The following is an 18046-nucleotide window of genomic DNA, read 5'->3' as shown; positions in this document are numbered from 1 at the left end:
ATGCTACAATGTGGATGAGCATTGAAAAAAACAAGATGCTGAGTGAAAGAAGTCAGACATAAAGGTCACATATTCTATGAATTCATTTATATGAAAAATCCAGAATAGGTGAATTTATAATGATGGAAAGCAGATCGGGGGTTGCTAGGGAATGAGTGGGGAGGGGATAATGGGGAGTGACTGCTTCAAGGGTAAGCTTAATGGGGTTTTCTTTAGGGGTGATATAGGTGGTGGCAGCACACCATTGTGAGTCTGCTAAATGCTGAATTTTACACTTTAAAATGTTAATTTTATGTTATGTGAATTTCAGCTCAAATTTTTTAAAAAGTAACAAAGATAGTGGGCTACTGAAGGATTTTAGAGGTAGAGAAGATGCAGGCAATTCTGAGGTCAGAGGAAGCCATAATGAAGAGGTGGTGAGGTTGAGGTTGGGAAGCTTAACGGATCAGGATAAAAATGTCAGTGTATTGGATGGGTGATATGCGTGGACCCTAAAACCACCCAGCAAGATGGCAGGACTTGAGGTAGATTGGAAGAGAATGTACTGGTGCCACAGTCTTAGACAATGTGCAGATTGTACCCAAGAGATTGGTAGATGATGCTAAGGAAATTTAGAGGTCATGATAATGGAAAGGTTAGAGACTGGAGAGACCTGACAACCTGAGGGGCCAGGAATAACATTTTGGGAGCTGTGCTGGGGAGAGTGAAGAATGCTGCCCTGCCCTGGAGGGAAATGAATAGTTCCAGAAGACCCTAAGGTTTTAAATGAGGCAAGGAAGTAGGGAGGGCAGGCTGTAAGGACAAGGGAAGTTGATTAATCCCTTGTTATGGAATGAGTTCCCATGGGTTTTGTGGTTTAACAATTTTAATGGTTGCTTGTTGACAAGTTAAGATACATACCTGATGCCACCAACTATGTACTCTTTTAAAAGGAAGATAGAAGGACATGCACAATATTTACAAATTCTACATTTACAAATGTTGCTAATAGGAAAAATGTGGTTTACCAATAACAGCATTTAGTCCTATGTGATTTAATAGTGAGTCCTTGAATGGGGAAATGGCCATTTTGCTGTCAGGCAGAGTAAGCACAATGTTTAGAGGCTTTGGCTCCAGCTCCTACTCCCTGTCTTCTCTGCTGATGAACTCACTGCTGGTTCTCTTTTTTTTTTTTTTTTTTTTTTGAGATGGAGTCTCTCTCTGTCGCCCAGGCAGGAGTGCTGTGGCTCAATCTCGGCTCACTGCAAGCTCCGCCTCCCGGGTTCACGCCATTCTCTTGCCTCAGCCTCCCGAGTAGCTGGGACTACAGGTGCCCGCCACCACACCCAGCTAATTTTTTTGTATTTTTTTTTTTTTTTAGTAGAGATGGGGTTTCACCGTGTTAGCCAGGATGGTCTCGATCTCCTGACCTCGTGATCTGCCTGCCTTGACCTCCCAAAGTACTGGGATGACAGGCGTAAGCCACCGCACCCAGCCAAACTCACTGGTTCTCAGCAGGAACAAAACTATTTGAGAATCTGCCCTGTCTAAACACATGAATCAGCAGATTCTTTGGTCTCTAAAGAGAACAGAAATAAGGCTCTTTAGTTTTTAATATTGAAATAAGTCTATTCTGCAAATAGCTGTTTCAGGCAATGAACAACTATCTATTAACTACCTAGGATGCCCCCAGTCCTTTGGGAAAAACAAAGAACTGTGAGATTGCACTTGGAGAGATAACAATAGTCACACAATAACATTCAATAACAATACAACACCTCTGTCTCAAAGAGTGCATGATTTATTTCCAAATGACAGCTATAGACACAAACATTTCAGGATTCATTGTGGGGTAGTGAGATCTGGAAAGGCTGCGTGGCACCAAAGTAGGTCATGAACGCTGGGGAGAAGCTGTAACGCTAGTTTGGGTGGAAGAACAGCCTAAGACTAGGCATAGGGGCAGGAAAGCCCATAATATATTTAGTGACTGCTGAGTAGTTTCATAAGATTATTAGATGAAATGTTACAGATATGGTTCAGTTAGGGTCAGCTGGGACTCAGCAGTTCTTAAGCCTATCTAACCCATTGCCATTTTTAATAACAAAGATATTGTTTTGCTCCCTTTACTGCATAGTATCTTTTAAAATTGATATATAATGATCGACTATAAGGGATAAACAAAAGGAAAATTATTTTTATTTATTTATTTTGAGACAGAGTCTTGCTGTGTCACCCAGGTTGGAGTGCAGTGGCACAATCATGGCTCACAACAGCCTTGACCTCCTAGGCTCAAGCAATTCTCTTGCTTCAGCCTCCTGAGTAACTGGGAGGTGTGCACCACCACACCTGGCTACTTTTTTTTATTTTTATATTTTGTAGAAACGGGATTTCACCATGTTGCCAAGGCTGGTCTCAAACTCCTAGGCTCAAGTGATCCTCCCACCTTGGCCTCCCAAAGTCCTGGGATTACAGGTGTGAAGCACTGTGCCTGGCTTCTAGCATCATTTGTTAAAAAGTGCTGTTCTTTGTTCATCGGATTGTCTTGTCAAAAATCAATTGGCCATAAATGTGAGGGGTTTCAATTCTATTCCATTGGTCTATATGTGTATCCTTATGCCAGTACCATACTGTCTTGAGTGTAGCTTTGTAATAATCTCTGAAATTAAGAACTATGAATCCTTTAACTTTGTTCTTCTCTTTCAAGATTTTTAGCTATAAAGGGTCTCTTTAATTTCCATATGAATTTTAGGATCAGTTAGTTAATTTCTGCAGAGAAAAATAAACCAGGTAGAATTCTGATTGGGACTGTATTGAATCTGTAGAATCAACTTGGGGATTATTGCCATCTTAATAATATCCAGTTTTCCAATCCATAAGCATGGGATATTTTTCTGTTTAATTTTATTTATTTATTAATTAATTCAATTGGTCTTCTTTAATGCCCTTCAAAAATATTTCGTAGTTTTCAGATAATAAATTTTTCATTTATTTTGCCAATTTTTCGTAAGTATTATGTTTTTTATGGTATTTTACATAAAACTTATTCCTTAGTTTTATTTTCAGATCGTGCATTGCAAGTGTATAGAAATATAATTGATTTTTGTATATTGATCTTGCATTCTGCAACTCGCTGGATTCATCTACTAGTTCTAACAGTTTTTTAGTGTATTCTTTATGGTTTTCTATATGTGAAATTTTGTCTTCTGTATTAGAGATAGTTTTATTTCTTCTTTTGAAATCTGGATGCCTTTTATTTATTTATTTTTCCTTGCCTTGTTGTCCTGGCTAGAGCCTCCAACACAGTGTTGAATAGAAGTGACAAGTTGGTTATTCTAGTCTGGCTTCTGATCTTAGGGAGGAAAGCACTCTTTCATCATTAGCTATGATGTTAGGGTGTGGGTTTTTATAGAAACCTTTTATGATATTGAGGAAGTTCCCTCCTATTTCTAGCTTCTGAATGTTTTGTTTGTTTGTTCGTTTGTTCGAGGTGGAGTCTAGCTCTGTCACCCAGGCTGGAGTGCAGTGGCGCGATCTCGGCTCACTGCAAGCTCCGCCTCCTGGGTTCACACCATTCTCCTGCCTCAGCCTCCCGAGTAGCTGTAACTACAGGCGCCCACCAGCACGCCCTGCTAATTTTCTTTCTTTTTTTTTTTTTTTTTGTATTTTTAGTAGAGACGGGGTTTCACTGTGTTAGCCAGGATGGTCTCCATCTCCTGACCTCGTGATCCACCTGCCTCGGCCTCCCAAAGTGCTGGGATTACACGCGTGAGCCACCACGCCCGGCCATAGCTTCTGAATGTTTTTATTGCAAAGGGGTGTTGAATCTTGTCAAATGCCTTATCTATGTCTAGGTATCCTTTATTATATCAATATAATAAATTATCCTTTATTAGATCAATATAATAAATTATCCTTTATTAGATATTGTGTATTATATGAACTGGTTTTGTATGTTAAACCAACGTTGCATTCCTGGGATAAGTCCCATTTGGTCAAGCTGTATATTCTTTTTCATGTTGCTGAATTCCTTCTGCTAGTGTTTGGTTGAAGATTTTTGCATCTATATTCATAGGAGATATTTATATTCTCTCTGTTTTTTAAGGGTGATTTAAGGAGTTTCAAAATGTGTGCTACTGCTTCTGTCATCTTTTGAGAATGTGTGCTATCATAAAAATTTATTATTAAAAAAAGATTTGTGGGGGAAAAATCCCACAAGCCATTGTTTTATCCAAGCTTCCCTCTTTTTTCATTCAATAAACATTTATTGAGCATTTATGAATATATTATCAAAAAAAATTAATGGGCGGGGCTCAGCAGCTGAAGCCTGTAATTCCAGCACTTTGGGAGGCCAAGGCGGGTGGATCTCCAGGTTAGGAGATCGAGACCATCCTGGCTAACACGGTGAAACCTCGTCTCTACTAAAAAAAAAAATTACAAAAAAATTAGCCGGGCATGATGGCGGGCGCCTGTAGTCCCAGCTACTCGGCAGGCTGAAGCAGAAGAATGCTGTGAACCCGGGAGGCAGAGCTCGCAGTGAGCCGAGATTGCGCCACTGCACTCCAGCCTGGGCGACAGAGCGAGACTCCGTCTCAAAAAAAAAAAAAAAAAAAAAAAAAAAAAAAAGGAGAGAGATCGAGACCATCCTGGCCAACATGGTGAAACCCCGTCCCTATTAAAAAATACAAAAAACATTAGCTGGGTGTGGTGGTGTGTGCCTGTAGTCCCAGCTACTTGGGAGGCTGAGGCAGGAGAATCGCTTGAACCCGGGAGGCAGAGGTTGCAGTGAGCCGAGATCGTGCCATTGCACTCCAGCCTGACGATAGAGCAAGACTCCATCTCAATAAATAAATAAAGTAATTAATGATAATGCCCCTTTGGTCTCAAACATCTCAATTAATAATACAAGTACATATTTTCATGTGCATAGCAAGTTTACCTCAATCTCACATTAACAGCTATGGTTCGTCAATGTAAAATCTGCTGATTTTGTTTTAATTCAGTTTTTGTTTCTGGAACAGAATAATACAGCTTTGGAAAAATCAATACCTCTGGCAATATCTTTCAGCACTTTTACTGCTAATGTCAGTATCAATTTTCATGACTCACTGTTCTGGTTGTTCCCACTTGATAAGCAAAATTTGTAAAAGAAAACAAGTTAAGCAATGATTGGGAAATAATAAGGCCTGAGTTGAATTTGCTCTTCTACTGAAAGAGCTCAGAGAAATCTCAGGTAAATACGAACCATTGATTTCAAGAAAATTCTACTGGGCAAAAAATTTCTTTGTAAGGACACTTTAGCTCTGAAATAAGTTTCCTAAAGTAACTTCAAGGAAAAATAACTCTTTATCTGATTTATGCTTTATGCTATTTATCTGATTTAAGCTGTATTTATCTTTTCCAAAGGTATATTTACCTTTGATGTAGAGATGATATATCCGGTGTTTGCTTGGATAATATAGTTTGATAAGCAGTTTACTTAGGGAAAACAAATAATTAGTTCTTTATTTGCTGGCTATACAATCTCTAAATAATTTTGTAAATTTTAATCATGTAACTAAAGAAGTCTAAATTATCTTATACACAGTGATTGTTTCCGGGTAGGCATTTGTCCTGAGATGGTCTAATTTTAAGGAAACACAGGCTTGTTGTTTGTCGAATGGGGGAAGAGAAATTCTCATTCTGAAGCTGAATGGGCCACAGGTAGCCCTGGTTCCTCTGGCAGCAGTAATCACATGAGAACCCAGGCGCCCTGGAAAGCAGAGCCAAGGGTAGGAAGAAACTAAGTTCTTGGTTGGTGACCATTTATCATCCAAACCAAGACACTTGTAGGAATGAAAGGGGTGCTGTTAATAATTATGCTAGGACAAAAGCATAAATCAGAAGTGTTTTAGGCAAATCAGGATCCATGGTCACCCTAGTTCTTGGTGATACCCCAGGTATTGTTGAATACCTGGACCAAACTATACTTGAAGCCTGATCTATCTGGACTTTTCAGTTACATGAACCAATGTATTCTTATCATTTGAGCCAATATGTGTTAGAAGTTCTCTGACTTACACTAGAAAATATCCTAACTAATGTAGTCTCTCAGCTTCTTTCCAATTTCTTCTCTGTTTTGAAGCCATTGGAATCCCCGCTGCCCACCCCACATGTCTGGAAACAATGTTAATAATCTTCCATCACATACGTTTATACATACCACTCGACTGGCATTTCTGCATTTGATCAGAAACCAATTTCACATTCTGCCTATTTTTTGACACTTTAAAATAAAATTAAATAGCTAAATAGTACAATCTTATATTAGAACTATTAGATTTTGGCTGGGCATGGTGGCTCACGCCTGTAATCCCAGCACTTTGGGAGGCCAAGGCAGGCGGACGGCTTGAGTCCAGGAGTTCAATACCAGCCTGGGCGACATGGCAAAAGTTCATCTCTACAAAAAATACAAAAATTAGCTGGGCATGGTAGCACGTGCCTGTAGTCCGGCTACTCAGGAGACTGAGATGGGAGGATTGCTTGAGCCCGGGAGGCAGAGATTGCAGTGAACCAAGATTATGCCACTGCACTGCAGCCTGGGTGACAGAGCAAGACCTCACCTCAAAGGAAAAAAAAGAAAAGAATGATTAGATTTCTTTGATAATAATATATAACAGAAGTGTGATTAAACTCAATATAGTATGAATACCTTTAATTAGGAACTGAATTGGCATACTCATTACTTTTTAGGCAACACTGTACAAAGCCTGGACAATAGTGAAACAAAGCAATAACAACTAGCAAAGAAGTTTACCAACAAAAGTGTTTCTGCCAATGCAATTTAAGTTACTCATTTGCTATAGTTGTTATCCTCTTAATAGCAATATCCCTTTAAAGGCAGTCTCCTGTGAGGTTGTTTGATGTCCATGTGGCAAGCTGGTGACTGTAGGTGTCTTTTGTGTTATGGATTCCAGACCTTTTTGGTATTATATGTGTTCCATGCTATTTGACATTTTAAAATCCCGTTCCTACATCACTTCATTGATGCATTCATTCAGTTGATAGATTCCTTCATCATGCCTTTATCAGTGTACCTAGTTTGTGTAAGGCACTGAGCTAAGCATAGGGGCGCCTATGTGCTCCAAGAGTTGCCATGTGGCTGAGGAGAGAGGGTATGCATCTCCCTGACTCTAATACAGCTTCTTTTTATTGTTTTAATTTTTTGGGGGGAAAGGGTATTGCTCTGTCACCCAGCCTGGAGTGCAGTGGTGTGATCTTGGCTCACTGCAACCTCCGGCTCCCAGGTTCAAGTGATTCTCCTGCCTCAGCCTCCCAAGTAGCTGGGATTGCAGGCGCACCCCACCATGCCCAGCTAATCTTTTGTATTTTTAATAGAGATGGGGTTTTGCCATGTTGGCCAGGCTGGTCTTGAACTCCTGACCTCAGGTGATCTGCCCACCTTGGCCTCCCAAAGTGTTGGGATTACAGGCACACTCCACCATGCCCAGCTAATTTTTTGTATTTTTAGTAGAGATGAGGTTTCACCATGTTGGCCAGACTGGTCTTGAACTCCTGACCTCAGGTGATCCACCCGCCCCAGCCTCCCAAAGTGCCGGGATTATAGGTGTGAGCCACCACACTCAGCCTAATACAGCTTCTTAACTGGTGTGGCTGGGCAAGAGTTACAGGAGTTCCTCCTCAACTTCAGGGAGGCCTGGAAGCATTTCAGACTCTAAGCAGTGTCAGCAATTTAGCCTGGGGCTCTGAACAAATACTATCATTTTCTTCATGAACCACAACATGGAAAAAATGTAAGATGCTAATTATTGTAATACGTATTAAAAAGTAGTACTGGAAAAGAGAGGAGAATAAGTTATGCCTGAAGTGCTTGAGAAGAGCTAGATGTAAGTAGGATTCCCAGAGGCAGAAAGTAAAGGGAAGTGGAAAGTAATGATTTAAGAAAATACACATACGCTGTGATTCTGCAGTCCTCCTGTTGGGAATCTATTCTACAGAAATTAAACCAGCAGGAGGTAAAGACATATGTACAAAGATGTTTATTATAGCCTTGTTTGTTGTAGCAAAAGACTAGAAACAACATAATTATGTCAACAGCAGAATAGTTGAATACATTACGGTATATCCATACTATGGAATGCCTGCAGCTTTTTAAAAAAATTAAATCTCTATGTGTTGACCTGTAGTTGTAAAAGTAAGTTGTTTAGCAATGTGAATAGCTAGATCCATTTTCGTGAGGCAACGAATTACAAATGGGTATATGTTGATCTATGAATACGGAGGAAGGTGTAGAAGGATATACCAACCTGTTAGTATTGGTTATGTGGGTGGTTAAGAGTGTGGTATTGGTTTGCTAATTTTTCTTTTATAAATCTCTATTAGTCTTGTTACAATGATTTTTTTTTTTTTTTGAGACGGAGTCTCACTTTGTCTCCCAGGCTGGAGTGCAGTGGCACGATCTTGGCTCACTGCAAGCTCCACCTCTCAAGTTCACGCCATTCGCCTGCCTCAGCATCCCGAGTACCTGGGACTACAGGCGCTCGCCACCACGGCCGGCTAATTTTTTTGGTATTTTTTTAGTAAACACGGGGTTTCACCATGTTAGCCACATTGGTCTTGATCTCCTGACCTCGTGATCTGCTTGCCTCGGCCTCCCAAAGGTCTGGGATTACAGGCATGAGCCATCGCGCCTGGCCACAATGATCTTTTTAAATTGTTGTTAAAGATTGGTGTTTTGGAGAGGGAGACACAAACCCTGGGGCAAGAGTGATAGGTGAAAAGCGAATGTAGGCTTGTGAAGGGGCCTCCTTGTGAAGTGTTAACTTCTTACATGATTTTATTTCTATGGAGAGGAAAATTTAGTGCATTTGAAGCTTCATCTCCTCTCTTCCTGTTCTGTATTTTTGCTTTTTAATAACCCAGTGTACTAGTCTGTTTTCATGCTGCTGATAAAGACTTACCCGAGACTTGGTAATTTATAAAGAAAAAGAGGTTTAATGGACTCACAGTTCCACGGGGCTGGGGAGGCTTCATAATCATGGTGGAAGGCAAAAGGCACGTCTTACATGGTGGCAGGCAAGAGAGAAAAAATGAGAGCCAAGCGAAAGGGGTTTCCCCTTATAAGACCATCAGCTCTGGGGAGACTTATTCACTACCACGAGACGAATATGGGGGAAACTGCCCCCATGATTCAATTATCTGCCACCAGGTCCTTCCCATAACATGTGGGAATTATGAAAGCTACCATTCAAGATGAGATGTGGGGACACAGCCAAACCATATCATCCAGTCTTGGTAGAGAAAGCTATACCCATCTGTACAAATGGTTTGAAGGAGACTGTGGGAGAAAAGGGAGGGAAGGGGTGACCAGCCTACCTCCATCTCTATGTTGGTCCCCTCTGCAGACCAACCAGCAGGCCCAGGAAGAGACCTGTGGAAAAGTGAGCAGAGGCAAAGGACTGCGATGAGACAGTGGTGGCTGGGGAGTGGCTTCAAGGGGACAAGCCGAGGTCAGCCCTCCCTCAATGCTGGAGGGAGCAGAGAGAAACAAGGCATGCTTCTGAAAAACAGAAAAATTACATAAGGTTTGGTGTGTCGTTTTCCATCCACTGCTCCAGCACCGAGAGCCAGGAGGACTTTTGCTGTGGCTTAAGAGTGATGGTTTCCCCGTGTGTGGGTGTTTCTGAAAATCTGTGTGTTTCTACAGGCAGAGAACACTGGCACTTCTTGCTATTGTCCAAGTCCATCAATAGGTTTTCTTGCATGTTTACTAACATTTGCCGGAAGCCTCATGAGTCCAGTTTTCCACCCTAGAGACTAGGAATAGGAATAGGAATAGGAATAGGGGCTGTGCTTGGGAAAGGGTTCTTATTTTATAGAAATGTCAAGAGAATGGAATGACTTTAAATACAAACAAAACTCAAAAAACCTATACTCAATTCCAGTTCCTTCTTCCTTCACCTTCCCTCTTTTAAGTGAACATTTGTTGCTGTTACCTTTTTTGTGTCATTTGCCAAAGCGCTACAGACTCAATGGAGAAAATTGGGAAAATTCAGGGAAGCACGGGTAATATTTTGGTCTCATAGTTTAGAGATAGCGATGAACATTTTTCTTTAAACACTGATGGGGTATTGTGAACTGCGGTATGCTTTTTTCCTCTTCTGCCACTTTCTGCTCTTTAAAAGAAGAATGACCGTCCTTCGAGGGCGCGGCCCCTTTAAGAAGGCAGACGCCGGGGGCGGTCCCCGCGCTGATTGGCGGAGCTCGGAGCCACGTGGCCGTCTCTGGGCTGCTGCTGCTGCCGCTGCCGCTGCTGCTGCTGCGGGGGTCGGGCGGCGGCCAGGGGATTTGGGCAGGCACCGCGGATCCCCGGGAAGGGGACGAGTTGACAGATGTGTGTGAGGAGGTCTCTGGTCGGCCTCACCTTTTGTACCTGCTACCTGGCTTCTTACCTCACGAACAAGGTGAGGGGGCGGGCGCGGGAGGCAGCGATTGCACGTGGGAGGTTTGAGTCGGAGAATCTTCCCGTGACAAACGGAGCCTCCTCCCGCTTTTTACCTCATTTTTCCTGGTGGCGATGGAGATGGAGAGCGAACCTCCTCCGTGTGTGGGATGCTCTTTCAGAAATAGGATTTGCCAGCCTGTACTGTCCCCGTTTCCTGCACTGTGAAGCACGGTACATCTCCAGGGAAACAGGATTTTTGGGCTGCCCATTTCCTGGGAACTTGGTTTGGGGCTGTGTGGACTAGTTTTAAGAGAAAGCAAGCAATTGGCTCCTGCTCCCCCGGGGAGGAAGAGTCAGAAGAAATCTGACACATCCTGCCTTTTTTCTAAACACGCCCCTGTCCCAGAGCCCCCGTGAAGTTCCAGAAGCCTTTAAATAGAAGAGATTAAGCCGTCTCCCCCTCACACTGCTGATTCCCGAATCAATTTTTTTGTACGTCTCCATTGTAAGCACTTCAGGAGTTTTTCATGGAATTATTATTTTTTAAAATAAAACGTACATTTAGTTTTAGGTTTAAACTAATGTCATGACATCATGAAAACCTTTTGGTGAGGAGGCAGAGAAGCAGTGGTGCCAGGTTTGGGGTTTTTTTTGCAAGGAGAGGGAAGCTGGCTTTAGGTTTGATACCACGCAGGGAAAGGTTGGATCCAATAGGACCGAGTGGGCATGGCTGGGGCATTACCTGCTGGCCTGGACTCTGGGCTGGCCCCAGCCAAAGTGGGAATACAGGGTGCAAGACCACCTGGCCCCACTGTGGGGTCTTACTGCGGCCTCCCCACCTGCTCCCCGCTCTTCCTTTCTCCTCTCTTCCTCTCTGGAAAAGAACCATCGACAAACAGCATTTCCTTCTACCTCCTCTCCTACAATGAATGGCTGCCTTTATATATTCAGAGGATGCTCCCCAACCCCCTTTCCTTCTCCAGTTGATTTTTATTTTTATTTTTTTGAGATAGAGTCTCGCTCTGTCACCCAGGCTGGAGTGCAGTGATGTGATCTCGGCTCACTGCAACCTCTGCCTCCTGGGTTCAAGCGATTCTCCTGCCTCAGCCTCCCGAGTAGCTGGGGCTACAGGTGTGCGCCACCACGCTGGGCTAATTTTTGTATTTTTAGTAGAGACGGGGTTTCACCATGTTGTCCAGGCTGGTCTCGAACTCCTGACCTCAGGTAATCCGCATGCCTCAGCCTTCCAAAATGCTGAGATTACAGGTGTGAGCCACTGCGCCCGGCCTCCAGTTGATTTTTAGTTATGGTGATAAGCCTTTGAAGGTCCATAAATGCAGCCTTCCTGGGAGGCAGTGATGGGTTTTACTTCCTGGCTCCACTTACTTGGCGTTTGGAACCTTACTCTTTCTAAACCTAAGTTTCTTAACTTTAAGATGGGACAAAGAGTCCTCTTGAAATTGTTGTGGCCGGGCGCGGTGGCTCACGCCTGTAATCCCAGCACTTTGGGAGGCCGAGGCGGGTGGATTGTTTGAGGCCAGGAGTTCGAAACCAGCCTGGCCAGCATGGCGAAACCCCGTCTCTACTAAAAATACAAAAATTAGCCAGGCGTGGTGGCAGGCGCCTGTAATTCCAGCTACTCAGGTGGCTGAGGTAGGAGAATCACTTGAACCTGAGAGGCGGAGGTTGTAGTGAGCCGAGATCTCACTCCAGCCTGGGCAACAGAGCAAGACTCAGTTTCAAAAAAAAAAAAAAAAGAGAAAGTGTTATTGTGAGAGTTAATGGAAATGGTGTTGGCCAGGCACCGTGGCTCAGGCCTGTAATCTGAGCACTTTGGGAGGCTGAGGTGAGCGGATCGCTTGAAATCAGGAGTCTGAGACCAGCCTGGTAAATATGGTGAAACCCCATCTCTACTAAAAACACAAAAATTAGCCAGGCATGGTGGTGGGCACCTGTAATCCCAGCTACTCAGGAGGCTGAGGCATGAGAATCTCTTGAGCGAGGGAGGCGGAGGTTGCAGTGAGCGGAGATCACGCCACTGCACTGCAGCCTGGGCAATAGAGCCAGACTTCGTCTGAACAACAACAAAAGAAATGATGTTTGTAAGGTAGGTGGCCTAGTGCTTGCCATTGTGGCAAACTATAAGATAAACGGTCGTTACTCTGGAAGAAAAGGACAATCTTTTGTTTATACTGTGACAGTAATTAGTAACTTTTAACAGATTTGTTTTCTTCTCGTGGGACAAGTAGCTAAACTAAAGGCAGTTTTTTTGTTTGCTTGTTTGTTTGTTTGTTTTTTGTAGCACCTATTCAGAAATTTGTGAATTTGTGAAATCTCTGGCTTTTTCAATTTAACTCTTCTAATTTGTCTAGCGAACCTGATGGATATAATGATAAAATTTTACTTTAAAACAGAATAACCTTTCTTTTATTTCCACATAATCACTAGAAGGGGTAGATTAACACATCTGTCATGAAAGCCCATGAGCCATGGCATTGGTTAGATAAAAAACATTTTATCTAAGCAAAAAAAAAGCAGACAAATAGCATTTAGTTCATAGAAATTAATGCCCCTCTTTGGATGTACATTTTCTTTCTTTCTTTTCTTTTCTTTTTTCTTTTTTTTTTTTTTTTCTGAGACACAGGCTCACTCTGTCACCCAGGCTGGAGTGCAGTGGTGTGATCTCGGCTCACCACAACCTCCGCCTCCCAGGTTCAAGCGATTCTAGTGCCTCAGCCTCCCGAGTAGCTGGGACTACAGGTGTGCACCACCATGCTGGGCTAATATTTATATTTTTAGTAGAGATGGAGTTTTGTCATGTTGGCCAGGCTGGTCTTGAACTCCTGACCTCAGGTGATCCGCCCGCCTCAGCCTCCCAAAGTGCTGGGATTACAGTCATGAGCCACCACTCCTGGCCTGGATGTACATTTTCATCTGTGGCACTTTTTCAAAATTTTTTGGAGCCCCACGGCCTTTTATAAATTTTTGTTTGTTTGTTTTTTGAGACAGGGTCTTCTTCTGTCACCCAGGCTGGAGTGCAGTGGTGCAATCATGGCTTACTGTAACCTCTGCCTCCTAGGCTCAAGCGATCCACACACCTCAGCCTCCTCAGTAGCTGGGACTACAGGCGTGCGCCACCATGCCTGGCTAATTTTTGTATTTTTTTTTTTATAGAGGCGAAGTTTTGCCATGTTACTCAGGCTAGTTTTTAACTCCTGGGCTCAAGCGATCTGCCCACCTTGCCTTGGCTTCCCAAATGCTGGGATTATAGGTATAAGCCACCGTGCCCAGCCAACAAATTTAATAAAAGGACAAAATACCTTCCATGTGCATAATGCATCTAGGTATTAGATGAAATTAAACCAAATTGTTTGGTCCCAGGGATATATAATCTGAATAATCGAAATCATAGCTGACCAAGGGTCCCGAGAATGTAAATACAATGGTTTGGAATGCTTTGGCTTGGGGATGTTGGGAAGTGTCAGAGCTAGTGGAAAGAGTAGGTCAAGAACAGCAGAAGGCGGGAAAGAAGGGGAGACCAAGGAGATTGTCTACAGAGGGAGGAGGAAGTGAGCTCGAGAGTGGAGGAGAGGAGATGGGAGAGCCAGGTAGGTTGTACATTATGGGACTCTGGTGAGGAATTTTATATCTCTTATAAGCTTGAACCTTTTATGGCCATGGTTTCATCTTCTCAAGCAGAATGGTGATGCTCCCTTCTGGTAACCAAGGCTGGGTGGGTCGGCTTGGACTAAGTAGAGGCCAACTGGGAAGAAATCTGCAGTGGACACCCCATGAGCATATTCATTCTACTATGAGCATATCCTACTATGAGCATATTCTATTATGAGCATATTGTACTCTAATGTGGCAGAGAGCATGTAATTTCTCTGCCACATTAATTTTCTTTTGAATTAGTGAAGTTTTTTTTTGTCTAAAGTAGAGGATGCTCTCTTCTAGTTTTTTGAAGCCTCCATTTCAGTTTGTTTCCTTTTTTTTTAGTGTAATTTTCTCCTTCAGCAGTTCCCCTATTTATTCGTAGAAAGAAAATTCTTTTGAAAAAGATCTTATATAGCTCATTCTGACCCCCTTCTATTGTTTGAAAGAATGGTCGATATTTGTTAGAAGTTTGAAACAGCAAGTGTGCTGTCAAAGGAAGCTGCCCTAGGTAGCGAGGGAGGAGAAAGCACCACACCCTTGAGCTCTGGCTTGGTGGCCTGGGCTGGCCCTGGCTGATGACGTGTTCCTCCGTCCTTTGGGAGGTTCCAGCTGTAATCAGGCCCTAGGCAGCCAGCTGTCCTTCTTCCCCTCATAGCAATTGAGCCTTCAGCTCAAAGGCAAAGTTTATTTCTGTTCTGGACAAGTGGTTGGCATCTGTAAAATACAAAGAATTTATTAAATTAATAAATACTAAAACCTCAGTGAAAATAAATGGGTAAACGGCAGAAGTAGACAATTCACTGAAGAAAGAGATACAAGGCCAGGCACAGTGGCTCATGCCTGTAATCCCAGCACTTTGAGAGGCCAAGACAGGTGGATCATCTGAAGTCAGGAGTTCGAGAGTAGCCAAAAATTAGCTGGGCATGGTGGTGCGTGCCTGTAGTCATTGCTACTTGGGAGGCTGAGGCAGGAACACCACTTGAACTGGGAGGCAAAGGTTGCAGTGAGCCAAGATTGCATCATTACATTCCAGCCTGGGTGACAGAGCAAGACTCCATCTCAAAAAAAAAAAAAAAAAAAAGAGTTACAAGTGGATACTAAGCATAAGAAATTTGCTTGCATGCCTTTCAATGGCTCCAATTTTTTTTTTTTTTTTTTTGGAGACAGAGTCTTGCTCTGTTGCCAAGGCTGGAGTGCAGTGGTATGATCTTGGCCCACTGCAACCTCTGCCTCCAATGCTTAAGTGATCCTCCCACCTCAGCCTCCCAAGTAGCTGGGACTACAGGCTTACACAACCATGTCCGGCTAATTTTTGTATTTTTTGTCAAGATAGGGTCTCACCATGTCGCCCAGGCTAGTCTTCAACTCCTGGGCTCCCGCCTTGGCCTCCCAAAGTGCTGGAATTACAGGCGTCAATGGCTCCCAAATTGCTCCTTCTCTTTCTTTCTTTTTTTTTTTTTTTTTTGAGATGGAGTCTCACTCTGTCACCTAGGCTGGAGTGCAGTGGTTCAATCTCGGCTCACTGCAACCTCCACCTCCCGGGTTCAAGTGATTCTCGTGCCTCAGCCTCCTGAGTAGCTGGGGTTACAGGTGCATACCACCACGCCCGGCTAATTTTTGTATTTTTAGTAGAGACGGGGTTTCACTATGTTGGTCAGGCTGGTCTCGAACTCCTGACCTCGTGATCCTCCCCCCTCGGCTTCCCAAAGTGCTGGGATTACAGGCGTGAGCCACCGCGCATGGGGCTCCTTCTCTTTCCTCAAGAACCTCATTGCTAGGGCTTTGCTGTTCAATAGAATAGCATTTTGTCTGAGCAACACTTCTCAGTGATGTGAGGAATTGCATTTCTTTTTTCTCTGTTCTTTAGCAAGGTGAGGCAATAGCTTCAGGATCTTTGATTTCCTCCAGTATGTAGGCCAAAGCTAAGCACACAGTAAACTAAATATTTATTGTCATAATGAAGCTTGTTAAGGGCATTCCAGGCTGTGACTCAGATGCTCAGTTAATCCTTTCCTTTTCTCCATATAAGAATAAAAATATCAGAAAAGTAGGGAAGAGCATATTGAATTATGTAGTAAATAGATTTCAAGGAAGAAGAGGAAGTGTAGAACAACGCATAAGCAGTTAGCCATAATTGTGGCATTTAGGAGCTCAGACAAGGGGAATTCTGTGTGGACTAATCCCTGGGAAAAAAGTAGATATATAAACTTGCCCAGCACCAGTCCACTCCATTTTTTTAGAGCATGTGAAGGATCAGCAGAGTCCTTGCCTAAAGCCGTTTAATGGTTTTAGACTTAAAAAAGTAAATTCTACTTGGTCAATAATAGGAAAAAAATGGAAAAGATACCCAGAAGGATAAAACACAATTCCTTCACTCATAAAGTGCTGTAAATTCAATTAATATACATAAATATACATAAGAGAAATAGAAATTGACCTTAACTGAGTTGGTTTAAAAAAAGTCCGTAACATGCTAAAACACAGCAAAAACTATGACTCCTATGCAGAATTGGTTTGAAAAAATCATTTAATGCAAACAACATACAAAATCCTAAAATGCAGAATTAGTTTGAAAAAAAATCATTTAATACAAAAGACATACAAAACCCTAAAAATTGAAGGACAACAAAGGAAAGAAAGACTAGGAGGTGATTTTACTTGAAGAGAAACAAAGAAAGGATTGGATTTTTAGGTAAACTGGACCATAGATGAAGTGGATACCCTGAGAAAACAGACTGTGTCCAGGGACTTGTCTGAATTACTCTGGGGCTGCTACAGTTACAATGTGACATTTCTGACATCTGGGAAGGTGCTGAGTGTTCCAGCATCTATAACATCAGACCCAGCTGCTGTGCTTCCATGTTTGCTCATGATGCCAGCTCCATTTCACCAACTAAAAGGCAGCCAGGCTTCTGGTAGCCCTGGGAAAAAGCGGCTCAATCTCTTTTTTCTTTTCTTTTTCTTTACTTTTTTTTTTGAGATATACTCTCACTTTGTTGCCCAGGCTGGAGTGCAGTGGCGTGATTTCTGCTCACTGCAACCTCTGCCTCCTAGGTTCAAGCGATTCTTCTGCCTCAGCCTCCTGAGTAACTGGGACTACATGTGCGCACCACCACGCCCAGCTAATGTTTGTATTTTTAATAGAGACGGGGTTTCACCATATTGGCCAGGCTGGTCTCGAACTCCTCACCTTGTGATCTGCCTGCCTCACCCTCCCAAAGTGCTGGGATTACAGGCATGAGCCACCATGCCCAGCCGGCTCAATTTCTTTAGTATGACTTGGGAGGTCATTTGTTTGCCCAGTTTGTGATTTTGGTGGGAATAATGGCCTTTTTAAAACTTGAATTTACTTAGGTTATGTGGTTATGTTTTTTAATAGAAATGTCTTTGATTATATGGTTTGTCAGTTTTCTATCATTTGAAATGTCCAGTAATTTGGTGTTTGTTTTTCAGTATGTGCTGTCTGTCTTGAAATTTACCTACCCTACATTATTCCAAGGGTGAGTATCTTCTTTGCTCTTTACATACATTTTTAGGAAATGTCCAACCAACATCATTCTTTGAAATAGTTTTAATAACTGCATAGATTTTTTTTTTGTCAAATAGACATATTGTAAGATATTTAGCCACCTTATTAACAGACATTTATGTTCTATTTTGGGGGCATGAAAACAATGTTACTAGACATTTTTGTGTTAAAGTCTGCCAGATTTCCAACTATTTCTTTGGGATTGATTCCTACATAAGAAATTTGGTTTAGGCTAGGCGTGGTGTCTCATTACTATAATACCAGCGCTTTGGGAGGCTGAGGCAAGAGGATTGTAGGAGGCCAGGAGTTCAAGACCAGTCTGGGCAACATAGCAAGACACTGTCTACAAAAAAAAAAATAAAAAAGAAAACTGGCTAACCATATGCAGAAAAATGAAACTGGACCCCTTTGTCTCACCATATACAAAAATTAACTCAGGA

The 18046-nt window shown here is 42.6% G+C and overlaps 1 protein-coding gene across 19 annotated transcripts in view; it reads left to right on the top strand.

The window, feature by feature from the left end:
• Positions 1-10244: 10244 nt before the first annotated feature.
• TMEM241 (transmembrane protein 241) overlaps positions 10245-18046 on the top strand; it is a 181773-nt gene continuing 173971 nt past the window's right edge. For 14 of the 19 annotated variants that reach the window (XR_010151862.1, XR_010151861.1, XR_008540701.2 and 11 more), the window contains exons 1-2: positions 10245-10439; positions 17531-17577. Coding sequence is in view for 6 of the 19 variants with exons in the window: in XM_063795563.1 (XP_063651633.1) it covers positions 10368-10439; positions 17531-17577 (119 nt within the window). In the remaining 13 variants the exon portion in view is untranslated. The remainder of the gene's footprint in view (positions 10440-17530; positions 17578-18046) is intronic. The other 5 variants (XR_010151863.1, XR_010151869.1, XR_010151868.1 and 2 more) reach the window with 3 other exon arrangements.

Source organism: Pan troglodytes, chromosome 17 (genome assembly GCF_028858775.2).
Source record: "Pan troglodytes isolate AG18354 chromosome 17, NHGRI_mPanTro3-v2.0_pri, whole genome shotgun sequence".
NCBI classification, from domain to species: domain Eukaryota; kingdom Metazoa; phylum Chordata; class Mammalia; order Primates; family Hominidae; genus Pan; species Pan troglodytes.
Note: the sequence above shows the minus strand (reverse complement) of the source record. Positions and strands in the feature narration are given on the sequence as shown.